We start from the raw sequence: 20,207 nt of genomic DNA, 5'->3' as shown, positions 1-20,207 counted from the left end.
GTAAGAACTGTTAATGTGTTTGAGAGCACGTTATGGCTAGGCGTTATGAAAGCCTAGATAGATTAAAGGAGATTCTTCTGTGAAAATCAATACAAAACTTCACAGATGTGTAATCCAACTTTATTTATTCATTTATTTGTGCGTTTGTTTTCTTTTCGGACAGGATTCACATATGACTGTGATGAGAGAAATCAGATCATTTAATTAGAAATGAAATGAAACTATTAAAAACAAATAATGAGGCAGATACATTTTAGTAACACATGACTGTGTTAAAATCAGTCCAGACTTCACTCCATGCTTTTCCTCTCCAGAGATAAAGCCTAGAACTGTCCAATCTGTTTTATATGCCAATTTTAAAATGTGTACAAATCCTTTCCCAGCAGTGTCATCTTCCAACTGATTTGGACCGCATTCATAATTTAACTCTAATAGAATAGTTAATGTCTTTGTGTTTCCCTCTAACACTTTGTCCAGGCCTTTTTGTCTCACTTCATCTATACTGCATGATTATAAAAAACAACCAAGACTCAATCAGTGGATGGGAATTTATGGTTGCCAAGTGCTGTGGAATCAAATGATTGAGGGATACATATTTCATAAGGTTTTTTGATGAAGAGTGAGGTAGAACACTAAACTTAACCACCAACAGTACTGTGGCTGGAATAGAAAGTGTATGTTAAGGAGCTGTGCTGAAGTTAATTGTCCTTCAGTAGTGAAATTTGATTAAGATTTTAATAATATATGGGACAAAAAAGGGACATTCTAGCTTTTAAAGTTAACACTGATCAGATATTCTGTTTTTGGCAAATGCATTGTCTTACAGCCTTTAATTACACTCCATCGGAAGGAGGTGGTACCTTTTCTCTGGCGCACCCTTAATGCGGTAATCCTATTGCAATAATGTATATTTTTCAGGATGACTTTATCCAAAGTGCTGCACTTTGCACTATGAAGACAGCACATTTGTCTCAGAAAGTTTGACCTTTGTGGAATTTAGATCTCAACCTTTTCTGGCATTAACACCAGACTGTAAATGAGAAATTACAGCAGCAGTGTTGTGAATGGTAAAACAAAACAACCCTCAGCCAATGTACCCTGGTTATTAATGAAATTGACAACCTGTAACTTAAACACATGCACAAGCACACACATTGAAACTATATGAGGGTTATCTTCTAGTCAGTGAAATGATGTTAGCAGTACTTTTTCGCACTGACTGGCACAATTAGCAGCTCAGTTGATTCAGGGTCTACACTGGGTCGAAATGAGGGGCTAAAAGGGAAGAGAGGGGGAAAAAAAACAAACAAAAATTAGATAATTATTTGTGTGTAACAGTCTAAAGCAAATGCCAAATCTTTACCAACCCCTTATGCAGACTCATTCCTTTGTCTCAGCAGCACTACAGGGAGGTTTACATTTAGGTGAATGACTCATTTAGCATTGACTGGAAACTTAAACGGTTACTACAGATGCTAGTTCTTCTACCATTTCTTTTTGTGTTGCAGCCATTTTGCCTGAGTCGGGGGGTGTCTTGTTTGGCAGAGACTGACCTTAAAAGCAGCCATTATTCAACCCTACAACATCTTTTTATTTCAAATTTATATTTTTCAGAGAATGCCAAATATTACAAAGGTTATCCCTCACTAGAGAGTTCCCATGCTCACATTCTAAGAATACAACTTTCAATATCCAATAATCTAATACAAGGTAGCAGCTTTAAGAAGATTTCTGATTACCTTTAGTAAGTCCTCTTGGCATCACACCCAAGATGTGAATTAATGAATGTTCTTGGAAATGAGATAATTCAAAATTTAGATAGCTGTTAAATTAGACAAGGATTAATTTGAAGGTTGAGGCTGGTCATAGTTTTGCTGTCATTTTCTGATCATTTCTAATTTGCATCTTTTTGTCCATTTTGTTTCCTTTTTACTTTCAATAGGTGCAATCTTTGATGAGTCAGCACGGAAAGATGACGAGGTGTTTCGTCTTGCTGTGGCAGATCTCAATTTGAACAATGAGATCTTGGAGACAGAGAAAATCACTATCTCTGTGGAATTCGTTGATGGGAACAACCCTTTCCAGGCTGTACAAGAAGGTAGGATGATAATACTACTGTATGTTGCCTTTGGGTTTTACATGCTTGAACTTACATGAGACAGCAGCAATAGGGGGGGCTTGTACACACAAACATGGGTTTGCATGCATGATAAGCATGCCTTCTATGAGTTTGCATCTATTATCCTCATGCAAGCACAGTTTTGGGCACTGAAACAATTTTGAATGATCAGGAAAAAGAAAACAAAAATTTTTTGAGTGAATATTTTCACTGACACAATATCTGCCACATTTGGATTAGTAAGCCACCGTGTTCATGCTTGCAGTGCCAGATTTTGGGCTGCTATCTTCTTTGTTTAATGTCACAGACAGATACATACAGTATCTCCTCCGCTTTGTTCATATGGCAATGGCTAACATAGCCAAGATGGTACTGTTGTTAGCCTTGCTAATAGGAACATTTACATATTTGCACATATACAAGTTAATTATAATCTAGTTATTTAAGAAACTGGCATTGCTATTTCATTTGACTGAGGTACTTCCCCTCTGCAATAAAAGGGTAGTGAAGTAGCTTATTCTCAAAATTTCATAATTAGAATTACTTAAAAATACATAGATTAGGACAATACTTCATTGCAGCTACAAGCAGACTGCTCTTTGCTTTAGAATCCATGGATGGACAGGCTTATAGGATTCTAGGAGTATCTGAAGTGTAAGACACACTTACAGTAGATTGTTTCCTGATAAGGGTCTGTCTTAAAGGACTGTACTCTGCAACTTAGAGAAGTTCCTGCACAGGATGTAAACATGAAATTGGGAGAAGCACATAAGACACACTCAGGTTCTTACCATATAAGGTTCTCTGTCCCAGAGACTGGACTCACACACGAACATCCTATATTCATGACTCAGGAATGTCTTTGTCTAAAAAAAAAAGTATATAAGACCACAGCCCACATCTGGTCTGGGAGTTTTTCTACGATTGGCTTCAGAGACCTCACAGAGATGCATATCGGTTAACAATGTCACTTTTTGTAATAAACCACCATCATTTTTACATAAAGCTGATGTTCGGACTATATATGTTTATTTAATTTATATATATATATATATATATATATATATATATATATATATATATATATATATATATATATATAATATATTATAGTAGAAAAATCTAGAATAAACTGCCAGTCCTGTCAAAAGTTGCATGCATACAGTGTCTGTGTATATTATTCTTTTTTGTTTGTTTGTTTGTTTGTTTTCTTGAAGGAAGGGAAAGATGGCCGTTTTTAAAATAATCTAAACAACCATGTATTTCTGTACTTGCCTGAGACAAATCAGCCAAATCAGCATGAGGTCTTTTCGCAATTATGTGTTGTTTTTGTTTACATGTTCAACTTTGTGAGCACAGCAACACGCAGGAGATGAAATAACGTGGGGGGAATAAAAAAGAAGGGAAAAGAAATGCCAAAGTTGGCACAAGATAACATTCAATAAACTGGTTGGCATGCAGTTTATTGAATGAAAAGTTTGGACCAAAAATCTGATTCTGGAATGTTTAGCTAAATAATGGAAGCATATACAAAGTTTTTTCTTTTCTTTCAACAGTGAGTGTAGTTTTAATTTAGCCAACGTGCTCTATCAGAGAGTTGAACTCGACTTTTGATTCATAGCCAGAATCAGCAGGCTTGGTTTTGAACTGAACTTCCAGTTTGAATGACTCCAGTGTATTTAAATTTTGTGAGATTTATCATCTTCTAGTAATGCACTTGTTTTTGACTAATCCATCAAAATACCCTTAGGTATGGATACTCAGCATTACAATGAGAAATGTTTTGCTGTCTTCCAATAAATTAAGTTAGCATTGTGAAGGTGCACTGTGCTACTTAATGGATTTTTTTTTCTTTTTGTATTTGCTTATGCAGGTAAGCAGACATGCATAATTTACAATGGATTTATCAGTTTTTACCAGATTTGTAATACATAAACACCATAAATCATGTTTTAGCAACTCTTATTCATTTCTTCAGTCATTAGAGCAACTTCATTAATTTATTTGCTGTCTACATAGCTCTGCAAACTTCGAATTAAAGTCTTTATTTAAACCAAAGTGCTCATAACATAGAACATCACTGAAAATAGAATGCATGTGTGGCTGTATTTAGTGGCATGGAGACATTGTGCTGGTGAGAGCTGTAGGGCAGGCACAAATACACACCAAAGTAATTAAACACAGTGACAGAACAAGTAAAACAGTATAAAATATTTGCATTTCAGGACTGTTATACAAAAAAAACAAAACAAAAAACAAACAAACAAAAAAAAAACCCCAAAAAAACCCAAACGTGTCTAGTACACGTGAACAAAATCCGGTGAATGTACTAAGGGTGTAAAGATTAACATACATATACAAAAATCAGTACTTTAGTGAGGTTCACAGCACAAAACCAGAGATACGATACAGATTTTATTAATTAAACAGATTTGATCGAGATGTGAACAACTGATTTCTGGCATGTTTTGTGTTAGTTTCTCTTCCTGAGGTGGTCTGTAGTGTCTGTGCTCTCTCTGTGTGTGTATGTGTGTGATGCAACCGGAAAGACGTCCAATCACATTCTTGCTTTATTAACCCAGTAGGTGAATCACTGGGTGGGAAATCTGTCGCAAGCAGAAAAAATGGAAGACACAACAATGCACAGTGCACTAGCTAACCTAAAGTCAAAAGTTTGGAAATACTTCGGGTTCAGTAAAAACAATCAGGGCACTGTTGACAAATCAGCTGTAGTGCGCAAAACATGCAAAACTAGCATCAAGTATACTGGACATTCAACAAACCTCGCTCTCCATCTATGAAGCAAGAGGCAACTAAAAGTGCTACTAGTGCTAGCAGCTACTTTCAGAGTGTGCTAGCAGATAACTCCACCCGTTCAAAAGCAATAACAGAAGCTATAACTTATTTAATCTGGAAAGACATGTACCCCAATAGCATTATTGAAAATGCTGAATTTAGAGAAATGATACGGATTTTGGAACTGAAGTACAAACTACGAAGTTGGCGGCATCTCAGTGAAAAATGCTTCCCTGAACTTTATAAGAAGGCCAAGCACGAGGTGTCTGAATCTCTGTCCACTGCGGAACGAGTAGCTTTAATAACAGACACTTGAACCCCACATGCAACTGACTTCTATGTCAAACGTAAAACAAAACTGAGTTGATTGTCTTTGGCGCGAAAGAGAAACGATTAAAGGTCACCACAGAGCTTCAGTCTATACACCTAAAAACCACCAACCAGGCCAGAAATCTGGGTGTACTGATGGACCTTAACTTTGAAAAACACATTAAGGGAATTACAAAATCAGCCTACAATCACCTTAAGAATATATCAAGAGTAAAAGATCTGATGTCTCAGCAGGACCTGGAAAAACTAGTCCATGCTTTTATCTTTAGTCGGCTTGATTATTGTAACAGTATTTTTACAGGTCTACCTAAAAAATCAATTAGACACCTGCAGCTGATTCAGAACTCTGCTGCTCGAGTCCTCACTAAGACTAAGAAAGTGGATCACATCAGTCCAGCTCTGAGGTCTTTACACTGGCTGCCTGTTCGTCAGAGAATAGATTTTAAAGTTCTGCTGCTGGTCTATAAAGCTCTGAATGGTTTAGGACCAAAATACATCAGTGACCTCTTGACCCATTATGAACCTGCTAGAACCCTCAGGTCATCTGGTTCCAGTTTCTTATCAGTTCCCAGAGTCAGAACCAGACATAGAGCAGCTGCATTCAGCTTCTATGCTCCACATGTCTGAAACAAACTCCCAGAAAGCCTCAGATCAGCTGAAACCCTCAGTTTATTTAAATCAAGGTTAAAGACATACCTGTTCTCTGCTGCATTTCAATAGTTTTTATTTAGAAGTCAAAATCTACATCTGGTTCTTTTAAGCTGCAATCATGTTTTAATATTGTCTTTAACTTTATTTCTTGCATTTTATCTATTTTATTTTAGCACATTCCTTCTGCTTTTATTTCATTAATTGCATTTCTTTTAATCTTCATTTGTTTATTTTTTATTATTTTTTTTAATGCACTTGTCTGCACCCTGCTGTAATGATTTATGTAAAGCACTTTGAATTGTCTTGTACATGAAATGTGCTATACAAATAAATTTGTCTTTGCCTTCTATGTCACAATTAATGTGAATTAAATTTTTAAAGACTGGTCAATGAAAAGTCACATCCTACAAATGTGTCTGTTTAATGAGACACACACAAGAAACAATATTGGTGCCCTTCTGAGAGATGCCAGCATGGAATGGAAGACTAAAAAAAATAAAATAAAATGAAATCCAACACTTGTGACAGACAATGCTCAAAATATGAGCACACACACACACACCATTAAGCTTTTCAAGTAAAAGGTGCTGCAAGAGTTCTGGCCCAACCTTTTTCATCACAGTCCAAAAGCCACTGAAATACTACACCAGAACCAGCAGCTGCTTGGTTTACCTTAAAGCTCAAGTGAGGAACAATACTTTATGCTGTTAAAACACATTCACTTTCATTTATAGATTTAAATACCAAATTTATTCTAATATCTAAACTGAATTGATTTAGGTCAAAATTCCACTGAATCGTATTGTTACAAAGTTAGTCGAACGTTATTATGTATCAACTCGTGGACCATCTATCGAGATGTGTATCGAATCGTATGTGAGGGAGAGATTTTTTTCTATTTTTTTACTACTAAGTGAAGTGTTTTATGTGTTATTTAATTAGCTTGATAGCCCGATGACTCAGTTTTTACCCTTTATTCAAAAACATCAAACAAACATAAACATTTTAAATATATCTGACAGCCAAGCCACTTTCACCCATTTTATTCTGCACATACAGCAAAATAGAAAATACAACATTAACATTGTCATTGCTTGCAAGGCTAATCACTCATCTGAGAATATGATGACACACACTTTCTTCTCATCTACATTTTGTGAGTGGGTTTATGGAATATTCTGTATATGATTGTGTGTTCAATTCAGTTCAGCTTTACTTCATCTCAGGGCACATATCAATTTGAGACACTTCATTTTCATCCAGTGAGTATTGATACAAGCCAATTCACAATAAATTATAGCGTAGCCAAAGAATACAAACAGACTGCATCAAATCTTGACTTTGATTCAGTCCCCCATCCTGAGCATGCGCAGGACGGTGGGCAACAGTGGAAAGGGAAAAAGCTCCCTTTGAACAGGAAGGAAAAACCTCCAGCAGAGCCCAGCTCAGGGAGGGAGGCCATCTGCCTTGACCGGTTGGGGTGGAACCAGTTTACCTGTGTCATTCTAGTAGCAGTTTATATCAAACCTGGTACCACTGCTGAAACCGCCTGTAACATCATCGTCTCAGTTGTTGCTAGACTATAAACACAGTATCCTAACACATCCATTACAATCTCTGGCAACTTCAGTATCTCACTCTCCACATTACCAACATTCACACATTTTGTCAGCTGCTCCATCAGAGAAAATAAGAAGTTTGATTTTTCTTTTTAATCAAATGTTAAATTGCACACAGCTCCTCTACCCTGCCTCATTTAGGAAGGTCAAACCATAATCTGGTTCTTTTCACCTCCACCTACAAACCAATCATTCAGCAGCAACCAGTCATCACACAGACTAACACAGCCTGGTCTAATAAAGCTGAAGATGCTCTGAAAGGATGCTTTGAGGCCACAGATTTGAAAGTCCTCTGTGAACCACATGGAGATTACATCAATGCATGACTGAATGTGTGACAGATTATATAAACTTTTGTGTGGATACCTTTGTTCCAACAGGAACTACCGGATTACCGCTACTGCAATACTTGAAAAAGAAAGCATTCAGGGATAGAGACAGGGAGTTATTGAAGACAACACAAACTTAAAACAATGATTAGGAAGTGCGAGGAGGTCTACAGGAAAAGTCAGCTTCAGCAGAACAACGAAAGGGATGTGGGATCAGGAATGAAAAAGATCACTTGGCTTCAAGTTAAAGGGGGATCAAACTAACGGAAGTCTGGACAGAGCTAATGAGCTGAACAAGTTTTTCAATAGGTTCAGTTCAGAACAAAGTTCAGCATCATTCCCCACTGCCTCCATCTCTACAGACCACACACCCTCCATGAGCCTACAGATTTCCTCTCTCATCTCCACTCTGTCACTCTGCAGCTCAATCAAAGACATTAACACAGCCTCATCTCCCTCTACATCAGAACATACTGAGACCTCCTTAGTCTTCACCTCTAGCCTGTCTCCTGCAGTCAGGTGAAGAAGCAACTGGAGAAACTGAACTGGAACAAGGCTGCAGGTCCAGATGGTGTCAGCCCAAAGTTATCAAAACCTGGTTCTGCTGTGGAAAACACCCTGACTTGCTCCAGTGGCAAAAAAAATCCCAACCATCTGAGTCAAATGACTACAGACCAGTTGTCCCAAACATTTTTTTCACCATAGGGTGCTGCTTTTGTGGCGACCAGCAGCTGGTGTTTTGGGCTCCGTGTGTGTTGCTTGATTTTTTTTTTGTATGTTTTTAGTGACTTTTTAGCGTTTCATTTTGGTATTTTAAGTTTATGAGTTAATAAAGTTAGCTTCCTTAGTAAGTGCTCTGTCAAAATGGAGATTCTACATTTTTTATTGTTAATGTTTGTTGTAGACTTTGTTTGGAGCCATTTTCTCTTCCGAACAATTACATATTCACGGGAGACGCTCCTGGGATTGCGCTGAAGTTATCTAGCCGTGAACAATGCCACATATTCCTACACAAATTTTAACCCTGCTGAGACTATCTGATGGGACAAAAGTGAAGTCTGCAATGCCACGTCACCCGACGAAAAGGGGGAAGAAAGGTGGCGTGCACATCAGAAAGCTTCAAAGTAAGAATCGAATTCCTCTGCCTTCCATGATCCTGGCTAATGTTCAAATTAAATTAAACTGACGAATTGCAAGGGGATGTACTCCACTTACGGGAATACAGAAACGCCTGTCTTTTGGCGTTCACTGAGACTTGGCTCACTGAGGTGGGTAGGGACGCTTCCTTTCAAATTACCGGCTTTGGGGCTCCTGTTCGTTCGGATCAGGACAGCGAGATGACAGGCAAATTTCAGGGAGGGGGAGTTTGTCTATACGTCAATCGTAGCTGGTGCAGCAATGTCACTGTGCTTGAGGGGCTGTGTCATACCGACTTTGAATTCCTGTCTGTGTCTGTAAGTCCATTCAACCTCCCCAAAGAATTCCCACAAATATTTATCACTGTTGTTTACATACATCCTAAGGCTGACGTCAGAGCTGCCGCGGATATCATCTTTGAAGTGTCTCACAACTTCCAGTCCATTTCTCTGGATGCTCCCCACTTTATTTTGGGTGATTTTGATAACTGCAATCTTAAGAAATCACTGAATCACTTTTATCAATATGTCACCTGCCACACTCGCCGTAACAGAACCCTGGATCTATGTTACGGTCCTATTAAGGGGGCGTATAAATCTGTGGCGGGTCCTGCGTTGGGATCTACAGACCACAATGCTGTGCACCTTTTGCCTGCCTATAGATCTGTGCTGAAAAAAGAAAAGTCTTGTGTGAAGCAAGTTAAAGTTTGGACAGAGGATAGTTCTCTTGCTCTACAAGGGTGCTTTGATTGTACTGATTGGTCCGTCTTTCAGGAGAGCTCTTCTGATCTGGATGAACTGACTGATGTGGTGTGCAGCTATATTTCGTTTTGTAAAGACTCTGTGATTTCCTCTAGAGTTATTAAGATATTCCCGAACAATAAACCATGGCTTTCCAAGGAGATTTCAGGACATGATTCTCAAGAGGAAGAAAGCTTTCAGAGACTGGAACTTAATTGCTGAAAGGGAATGGAAAAAGGCTGTGAGAACTAAAATATATGTGTCTATATTAAGGTATAAGGAAAGGATAGAAGCTGAATTCCGCAGTAATAATGTTAAGAGAGCTTGGTCTGGAATGAAAATCATGATGGGAATGCAGACAAAGAGTAACTGCTATTTCTCTGGATGGTTTTAACTGTGATAAACACTTAGCAGATGGTCTTAAATTCTTTCTTCGTTGTAAAAATTTTGATTGTACTGAACAACTGGATGCTTTAAAGGGCAAGACTGCTGATCTTCCATCTTTTTCCTTTGATGTTAAAGAGGTGGCTAACCAGTTGAGGCATACCAGGGCCAAGAGCCCTGGACCAGACAATATCTGTGGGAAGGTATTAAAATGATGTGCAGACCAGCTTAGTGTCATTTTTCATTATGTCTTCCTGCAGTCTTTAAAGTTGCAAAAGGTTCCCAAGATTTGGAAACATTCTGTAATTGTTCCTGTGCCTAAGAGCAGCTCCCCTGTTGTTTTAAATGATTTTAGACCTGTAGCGTTGACCTCCCTTGTTATGAAATCTTTTGAAAAGGTCATTAAGAAACAAGTTTCATCCCAGGTTGAAAAGTACCTTGATCCATTCCAGTTTGCATATAGGGTGGGTAGAGGCGTGGAGGATGCTCTTTTACATTTGTTGTTAAAACACTTGGAAGGCATTAAAACTCATGCCAAAGTTTTGTTTGTGGATTTTTCATCTGCACTTAACACTATGCAACCCTATTTATAGGTTGAAAGGCTTATTGACTTCAAGATTCACCCTAATTTGACTGGCTGGATTCTGGATTTTTTTCCCAGGTCCCAGTGTGTGAAGGTGTTTTCTAATGTTGGCTGTTGTCTCTCACTCTTATACATTCTGTACACTGACGAGTGTCGCAGTAATGTTAATAATAGATATATTCTAAAATTTGCTGACGACACGGCCATCGTTAGCCTTCTTGAGGATGGTGAGATAGCACACGGGCAGGTTGTGGATGATTTTGTGAGTTGGTGTGACAACTCCTTCGTCCATATAAATGTGTCCAAAATCAAAGATATGGTTATTGATTTTACAAAGTCTCCGTCAACCCCCCGTCTACATTTTTATTAAAGCAGCTGCCATTGAGGAAATAGATAGTTATAAATATTTGGGTGTGGTTCTTGAGAATAAAGTATGTTTTGAGTCTCACACTGACTTAACCTCAAAAAAGGTTCATAAGAGGTTTTTCTTTTTAAGAAAAATTAGGTCTTTTAATGTTTGCACTAAAATGTTGTCTCTTTATAAAAGTGTAATTGAATCGGTTTTATCTTTTTGTATCATTGTTTGGTTCGTTTGGCAAATAAAAACCGCTTGGGTCGTTTAGTGAAAGCTGCTGGCAAAGTTTCTGGATCCCAGCAGGAGGGCCTTTTGGCCATTTTTAACAAAAATGTGGTGAGGAAAGCTCACTCTATATTAAACTGCCCGAACCACCCTCTCCAGAATGAGTTTATCTTATTACCTTCAGGCCGTCGCTTCAAGGCCTCTTTTGGGAGGACAAAGAGACCTAAAGTGTTGTTTGTCCCTACTGCTGTTCACCGACTCAACAGTAATGGCCTAAAGTAGCAGAGTTGTTCTATTTGTTTCTAGTTGTAATTTTATTTAACTTATTTTAAGCTCATTCATTGTTTTGAATTGTGGGAGTCTCTTTTTTGACATATGCCATTGGTTCTGATTTTGTTTTTTGATGTTTTGATGTGATGTCTGTCCTATGTGTGTGCTCTGGCTGCAAAATCAATTTCCCTCTGGGGACAACAAAGGGTTTGAATTGAATTGAATTGAATCTCACATCATGAAAGTCCTTGGGAGACTGTTATTGACTCACCTCAAGCAAGTAAACACCTTTCAGGACCCTTACAGTTTGCATATGTTAAAGGGCTCGGGGATGCTTCAGAAAGCCCACTCTCATCTGGACAAATATTTTGTTTTATTTTTTTTTATTATTATTATTTCTGAGTTGCTTTTATTACAATTCAGCCTGCTATGTTGTGTGCGATGCCTCCACCACCACCTGGATTTATGACTACCTAACAAACAGACCAGTTTAAAAGACTGAAAGGTGTTGTGTCTGAGATAGTTAGCAGCACAGGAGCACCACAAGAGACTGTTCTCTCACCCTTTCTTTTGACACTGTACATCACAGACTTCCAATACAACTCTGAGTCCTGTCATCTGCAGAGATACTCTGATGACTCTGCAGTTTGTATGATGAACAAGAAGCTGAGTACGGAGATCTGGTCAGTCAGTTTGTGAGATGGTGCTGTAACAATCACCTCATCTTAAACACAAACAAAATAAAAAAGAAGATTGTTGACTTCAGAAGGTACATGCGTAAAAAAATACACACTGTCTACATCCTTGAAGAAGAGGTGGAGATGGTGGAGGAATACCTAGGATTTTCGTTAGACAACAAACTAGACTAAAAGTGCCACACAGAGACATCTACAAGAAAGGACAAAGTAGACTCTTCTTATTAAGGAAGCTAAGATCATTCTATGTCTGCACCAAGATGTTACATATCTTCTAGAGGTTTGTTGTGGAAAGTCCCACCATCTTTGCAGCCGCCTGTTGGGGCAGCAGCATCAGAGCCAGAGACTCAAAGAGACTAAACACACTGATCAGTAATCCTGGTTCTGTGCTGGGGGTAACTCTGGAGCTGCTGGAGCTTATTGTCCAGAAAAGAATGGTGCACAGGCACCTGAAAACAATTCTTCATATCCTCTACACAACACAGGGAGATACAACAGTGTGTTCAGTGTAAGGCTTCATCAATGCCAATGCATGACAGGAAGGCACCAGAGCCAGCAGTCATCACCCTCCAGAAAGTCACTTTCTTCTTCATCTGCTTATTAAATATTATTGTTTTTCTTTATTTATTTAAAAAAATACTACAACATTGAAATTTCCCTCTGGGATAAATAAAGTCATTTTAATTTCATTTCTTTATTGGAAGAAACAGCACTGCAAGTAGGGATTAGCTCACTAAGTTTGACAATTAGGCTATTTCAGATAAATACAACTGCTACCCATATGGACCACTGACATATTGCACTGAGCACATTTTTTTTTCTTTTCTCTTTTCCCATGAAGACACTGGCACTATGTGTATTAATAAACAGGGGATTACCCAAGCAGGAATGAGCAGGCAGAAGAAGAGACAAAAGCAATATTTACTTGTTATGATACAGCTGCACATTCCCCCACTCTAGAGGTCTGTTTTATTTCTGATTTTGAGAAACCGCTAGTATCAAAGTATAAGAATGTTCCTGTTTTATGTAACACTACATTCAAAGTATTAGTCATAGATTAATTTTGACTAATTTAAAACCTAGTATGTCTAGGTTTAAATGTTTTTTATTGTTTAAATGCAGTCTCAAACAATACAAAGTTGTCAATGTAGATTTTAATCTTAATGGGATGAGCAATTATAATTCCAGTATTTCTGTTTCTTGAATATCTGGCAGAATGAATGAAAGAAAATGGGTGAAGAGTAAGTAAAATCTTGGTTTAATGGTGTGTGTTTAAAGCTATTTTATATCTGGTAGAAAGTTCATATTGATAAATGATTTGTTATTTTTGAGATAAATGAAAAGCAGTGGACTTAAAATGACAATATGGTCTCAGAATCCCTTTAATATATTACAAAGGTCTCATTATTAGCACATGCACCACTAAACAAACAAACTAACAAACAACAACAACAACAACAACAACAAAAAAACAAACCAACTGAGTACACTCTACAATGGCTTGGACTAAACGAACAAAGGAAATCTTGGAGAATAAATCTATGAACTTGTTTGCATTTCAGTCAAAATGTGTCTCTGTTTTTTGAGGGGCCATATAGGCCATAATTCATTCTCATCTGTGTCCTCAAAGGGGACATTGTGTGGCATCTTTGTACAAGTGAGTTTTAAACGTGTTGTGTTGTGTATCTAAGAGCCTAACAAAGGATCTTCCTTTGAATGTTTTACAGTAATGTTTGTGGCTGTTGTTCTTTGAAGTCCCAATCTGAGTTGTTCCATGACACTGTGTTCTGTGTGAATGTCGACTAAGTTGGTCTGTTTTATTCTTACATGGATTTCTGTTTAGCGAAACTGAGCTGCTTCCATCTCAAGTGTCTTATTTTTAATATTAGCATGGAGTGAAATCAAGAAGGTGAATACAGTAGACATGACAGGACAGAAGAAAGCAGCTTTTCAGTGTTAGCTGTTTGACTAAGCCCATTTTCTTCTGTTTTTCTCATCGTTTTCACTGATTGTGCACATTTTTTTCACATTCACAAAAAACATCACACATACATAATTCATATTTTTTTAGAAATTTTTTTCAGGGTACAATGAATACTTCCAGTTGTATCTGTCTAGTACTGAACACACTGAATAACGAATTTCCCTGCCAGTTTGTTTGTGTGCCTCTGTAGTTAACTGTCTTCAGAATTGATTTCTTGGCTCCCCATGTTCCTACCTATAAGTGCATCTGTCTGCCTAACCAGTGATCTTGGGGGGCAAATCAATTACCTTTGTCTCTTTTGTAACATAGCTTCAGCAACTTGGTGATCTTAAAGGTCCCATATTATACACTTTATTCCCAATCTGAGACCATTCATTAATATCTAAATGAAATATTTCCGCCATGGTATGGACAAATCGACCCTCAGTTTGAGTGCAGCGGCTTCTCTTCACCTCCCTCTTTTTAGCAGCTTCAGAAATGTGCCGTTTATGGTGGGCGGAACCCTGGTGGAGCAGCTCAGCTGTTGGCTCCGCCCATCGCATCGCCCGTCATGAGGTGATTGACAGGTTAGGCCTTAGCGGTTACTAGACGCTGATTACAGCGTAGTGAAGGATAAACAAACGCCGGAACACCGGAACCCATTCCTGAAGAAGTTCGAGCAAGAAGACTAACAGTACTGCTCTTACCTCTCCAGCTGTGTCACGGACAGTTGGTATTGAACCTGGCTTCAGCTTCAAACGGTTGGCGAAGCCTGCTTTCCATGCACCCATGTTGTGGAAACAGTCCTCTTTGAAATGCTGGCCACAGACATGCAAAACCTTTGGAAGTTTTCCGGGTACATTTCCTCCAAAAATAAAATTAATCCACTCAGTCCTCGTGGGTTCAGTGGATGGAAGTAAAAAAACGTTTTCGTGTTCATTTATGCAGCCACAAACAGAACAGTGCTTCTGTCGCTTAGCCATGTCCGCTAACGAGGGTTGCCGAAGAGGAAAAAACACTGGGCGCTAGGTGATTTTTAGAGGGCGGGCTTTGAGAGCCGGTAGACGGGTCCATCGCTCTGTGGGGAGTGGTTATTGTCCCTTATGACGTCATAACGTACACGCTTTCAAACAAGCTCATTTCAGCGCTTACTTCCCTAGAGGTGGAGCAGGGGGGAGAGAGAGCGCCTGAAAGAGTTTCACACTTACGGGTCTCCTACACATGCGGGGGGACCAGTATGACTGTTCCAAAACCATTAAAAAGTGAATGTTGCATAATATGGGACCTTTAAAGAAAAACTAGAAAAAAATTGTTTCTGAAATTTAAAAGAATTAGTTTTAGAAAGTTTTCACTTTTCTGTTATTCATTTACTTTTGGTCTAACGTTCAAACACAGACAATAGTATTAAAATTGTGCTTTCATTTATTTATTTATTTTTATTTATTTATTTATTATTTAACAAAAAAGAAGAGACTGTTGGAGCACATTTTATATTTATTTTGAGTTTTATGAAATAAAATAGGGTATATAATATATACAGTACACCAGTTTAAAAATTTTACTATACACATTGGCTAATAAATGGTATGTAGCAACCAATAATGTAATAACACTTTCTACAATCTAGCCAATAACGTAATACCTGTGAATAACATAATTTTGACAGGTTTTAAATGTGATAAAGCCATTAGTGTAATAACTTTCCAATTACATAATAAGGTTTTTGAGCCAATAAAGAAGTAATATTTTTTCAGTAGTGTAATAACTATTACATATTTTCATATAAATCTTTTCATATTTTTTTTTTTTACCTTACTGGCTTAATTACATTTATAAGCTGCAAAGTTGATTATGTTTTTAGTAGGTATTTTGTTATTAGCCGTTACAACATTATAGGTTATTACATTATAGGTTATTACATTATAGGTTGCTACAATGGTGCAAAATGTTTTAGAATTTAATAACTTACCATGGCCATGACTTCTTTGCTGCTAGTGATCACAATAAACTGCAGTTACAGCTTCCTCTGCCTAACAGCTTCACAAAATTTAGTTTGACAGAACTTTTTGTCTTAATGAACCCAGAACAATAAGTGTAAAGAGCTCAGTGCAGATCTAAAAAGAGGATCCCACACAATTATACAAGCCATTTCTTTACATTTGCAGAATCTGTTAGTTTAAACAGTTGCATGTATGTTTGTTATTGAGCATTACAGCATCTTGCTGCCCCAAGACAGAGTAGTTCATAGATATTTCAATAATTCTTTAAAGACTTTTTAAATCTTCACTTTTGCTCTGACATTTGTGTCTATTGTAAGTGTGCAAAATTCCAGTTATTCAATTTATTAACCTTATGACATTATAGAATCAATAATGAGATAAAATATATTAAAACATATGGTGTATATTCCACTTAACAGACATTCAAGATATTGCAAATCAATTTTTGTGGCATTTAGCTGGATTGCTATTCCTAAGCGTTTGTAAATATAACCTATTGCAATCAGTAGTGTTATAAATAGCCACATTAACCATATGTACTCTTAAAAAGGTAGGTTTCCATACATGAAAGGGTGTAGTGTAATTGCTCTCTCATAGACACAATCTGTATAAAGATGAGCTCAAGAGGTTTAGTTCAGTAGTGGGATTAGTTGAAGATGACTAAGCTTAAAAAAATATTTAATAATACTGCAGGGAGGGGGACATGTAGGCTCATCAGAAGCATAGGGGCGGGGTAAAGTGTTTTAGCTGTGATATGCCTGATGTCTCAGAATAATCAGGTAGAGGAAGCTAAGTATCCGATCGAAAAAGTGCAAATGTCAGATTATTGTGATTTGTATGTTTCATTAAAACTAAGTTCACAGTGCAGCAGCTGCTTATCTCATGTGTCTGCTGTTTTGAAATGTCCAGAAGTCGTATCTTATTCATTTATGATCACTGATGCTATTTTCTTGCTCTTTTCTTACTGCAGTCTAGGCTCCTGTATATCTCTTATTCATTTGCACAATGTTTGACACTAAAATAACCTTTACAGAAACTGAAGACTGTGTAAAAGTTGTAGTAAAGAGGGCCTACAATTTCAGTAAATGCTTGACCTCTGCTCATTTATTTTAGTGACTTTAGGATAGACTGAAGCAGAGTTCACAGTCTCTCCATGCTAGACATTATGCATATTCGAACAACACAGTTACATATTTTGATATGCAAATCATCATAGCACAGTAATTGGTGTAAAATGACAGTACACCTATGAAGGATGCATCTATCTTTGCTTTGCATACATCTCTGTAGCACTACACCACTGTCCTATTTTGAGGACCCTTTAATTAACCTGTAATGACTATAATTAACATATATTTGCCTCAAGCAATTTGATAGGTGGTTACTAAAAAGCCCAGTCAGTAGCATCTATCCATTATACCCCCTCTTCTTCCTTTGTAAATGCTATACTAAAAAACTAATGCCAACGCCATATATAACGCCAGTATATTCTGATTCTGTGAGCTTTTAAACTCAAGTGGGTAATAAAATCTGACACATTACAATAACCACATGCTGTCCATAATACTTTAGAGTTGTCCACCAAGATTTCAATTCAATTCCAAAGATTATTCAAGAGAATGATCTTTTTCATTTGCCACAATAATTTATTGCATTTGCTACCCTAAGGATTTTGTGTGTGTGTCTATGTACAGATTTGTCTCAGAACTGTGTAATGGAGCTTGGATTAAATCCCAACCAGTACATTTCTCATCTCCTAATCCCCCTCCCACCTTCATTACTGTTGTATGGCACTTAATTCTAGGTCTGCTCCTGTCACTTATATTCACATTTCATTCACTACATTATATCCCCCATTTCCACAGTCCAACCAGAGTAGACAGTACTTATGGAGCAGGTGGTGCTGCATGTGTATGTGTGTCTCTATCCATGTCAGTGTGTGCCTGCTCATGTCTCCATCGATTAAAGCAATAACTATGACTAAATTGGATAACAGTCTATGGAAAGGTGGGGGTGAAGAAAAGAATCACCTGAATGAGAATTGCCTCACCTTTTTTCTTTTTTTTTTAACTCAGCTTAGTCTTGACACACAAGGCACACAGCCGTATTTATATGCATTTTTCCACACAGGTTTAGAAACATCAAATAAAAAAAGAACAAATTAGAATTAAGTACGTAAATGACGATAACAGAAAGGAAACTATGGGATAAGCTTTGTGCCACTGGGGAGCGAATCTGAATTCTTTATATTTGAATTTGAATCATTCAATTTGAATCTGAATATGCCTGTTTGAATAATTGCTTAAAAAAAACTGAATCCAAATTACCATATTTGATATTGAATCTTTGTTTTTTGAATGTGTATATTGGTAAAGTTGAAACTTTTGAATTTGAAAAAATTCATTCCCTAATTCATTTTCATGGGTCAGTTTCAGTTCTCTCCATTCAAATTCAGATCTGAAATACAAATTCAGATCTGAAATTCAAACTTTTGTGCCACACATCTGGGACCTGACGTGAGGCAAAACAAGTCGATCGCAGATGGAGTAACATCAGTTTTGTGCAGTTGTTCTCAACAGCTACAAGCAGAGGGAGGGTGAGGGGAGGGTGGCGGCGGAGGGGAGAGAGAGAGATGCTAAGATCCAGGCCAGCCACTCTCGCTACAACGGCAGTTACCGTTTCTGCAATGGCACTTGCCGTTACTGTAGCGGTAGTTACCGTTTCCTCAACGGTCTTAGCGGTTTGCCACTGTGAGCTGGTAGCAAACCTTTCACATTAGTGGTAACTCCTAATACAAGAAAAATATGTGTAAGTTTGCACAGATTAATATGCACCTCAAGTGACGTACATACACCATGTAGGCTGTAACGGACCAGCTGGTTTGGAAACATTTTAGTAAGTAACTCGCCGGGCTGCAGACACGCCAGATCATGTCTGTGACGACGCATCGCTGTGAAAGCAGCTTGCAGGCTTATTGGGCTCCGTCAGTCCAGGAGAGACGAGAATGGAGCAACATTCTGTCGTCCTGCAACGTCCCAACCAGCAGTGGTCAGGGTCCACAAACGTTAAATCTCCGTCCTTCAAACACCACTATGGACATGCCAGTATCTTTATGAAATGTCACGATCAACAGCAACGTTGCATTTAATTTTAAATAGGTCGTTGCCTGTCTTTCTGTCTTTCTGTCTTAATGACCTTGCTTGCTGAGACAGAAAGACAGCAAGCCTGCAAGCTGCACAAGTGCACATTATTCTGTGCAAACTTACACATATTTTTCTTGTATTAGGAGTTACCACTAATGTGAAAAGTCTGCAACCAGCCCACAGTGCCAAACCGCTAAGACCGTTGAGGAAACGGTAACTACCGCTACAGAAACGGCAAGTGCCATTGCAGAAACGGTAACTGCCGTTGTAGCGAGAGTGGCTGGCCGGGATCTTAGCATCTCCCTCTCTTTCTCTCTCTCCCCGCCACCTTCCTTCCCTCGCCCTCCCTCTGCTTGTAGCTGTTGAGAACAACTGCACAAAACTGACCTTACTCCATCTGCGATTGACTAGTTTTGCCTCACGTCAGGTCCCGGATGTGTGGCACAAAAGTTTGAATTTCAGATCTGAATTTGAATTTCAGATCTGAATTTGAATGGAGAGAACTGAAACTGAACTATGAAAATGAATTAGGGAATGATTTTTTTTCAAATACAAAAGTTTCAACTTTACCAATATACACATTCAAAAAACAAAGATTCAATATCAAATATGGTAATTTGGATTCAGTTTTTTAAGCAATTATTCAAACAGGCATATTCAGATTCAAATTGAATGATTCAAATTCAAATATAAAGAATTCAGATTCGCTCCCCAGTGGCACAAAGCTCATCCCATAGGAAACACAAAGTATAACAGCTCAAAATGGCAATATCACCAAATAAAATAATATAATTCCTTTATTTATATTCACTTGCATTACAATTTACATAGGTGCAATATTGACACTTGCAAAATTATTTGAAACATG

General features: G+C 37.9%; 1 protein-coding gene across 4 annotated transcripts in view; it reads left to right on the top strand.

Annotated features, from left to right (window-relative positions):
- Positions 1-20,207, top strand: part of grid2 (glutamate receptor, ionotropic, delta 2) — a 539,244-nt gene that overhangs the window by 83,336 nt on the left and 435,701 nt on the right. For all 4 annotated transcript variants that reach the window (XR_006011998.1, XR_006011997.1, XM_041998788.1 and 1 more), the window contains exon 2: positions 1,943-2,098. Coding sequence is in view for 2 of the 4 variants with exons in the window: in XM_041998788.1 (XP_041854722.1) it covers positions 1,943-2,098 (156 nt within the window). In the remaining 2 variants the exon portion in view is untranslated. The remainder of the gene's footprint in view (positions 1-1,942; positions 2,099-20,207) is intronic.

This window comes from Melanotaenia boesemani, chromosome 11 (genome assembly GCF_017639745.1).
Source record: "Melanotaenia boesemani isolate fMelBoe1 chromosome 11, fMelBoe1.pri, whole genome shotgun sequence".
Taxonomy (NCBI): Eukaryota; Metazoa; Chordata; class Actinopteri; order Atheriniformes; family Melanotaeniidae; genus Melanotaenia; species Melanotaenia boesemani.
The sequence above is the reverse complement of the archived record's forward strand: the minus strand, read 5'-3'. Positions and strand labels throughout refer to the sequence as shown.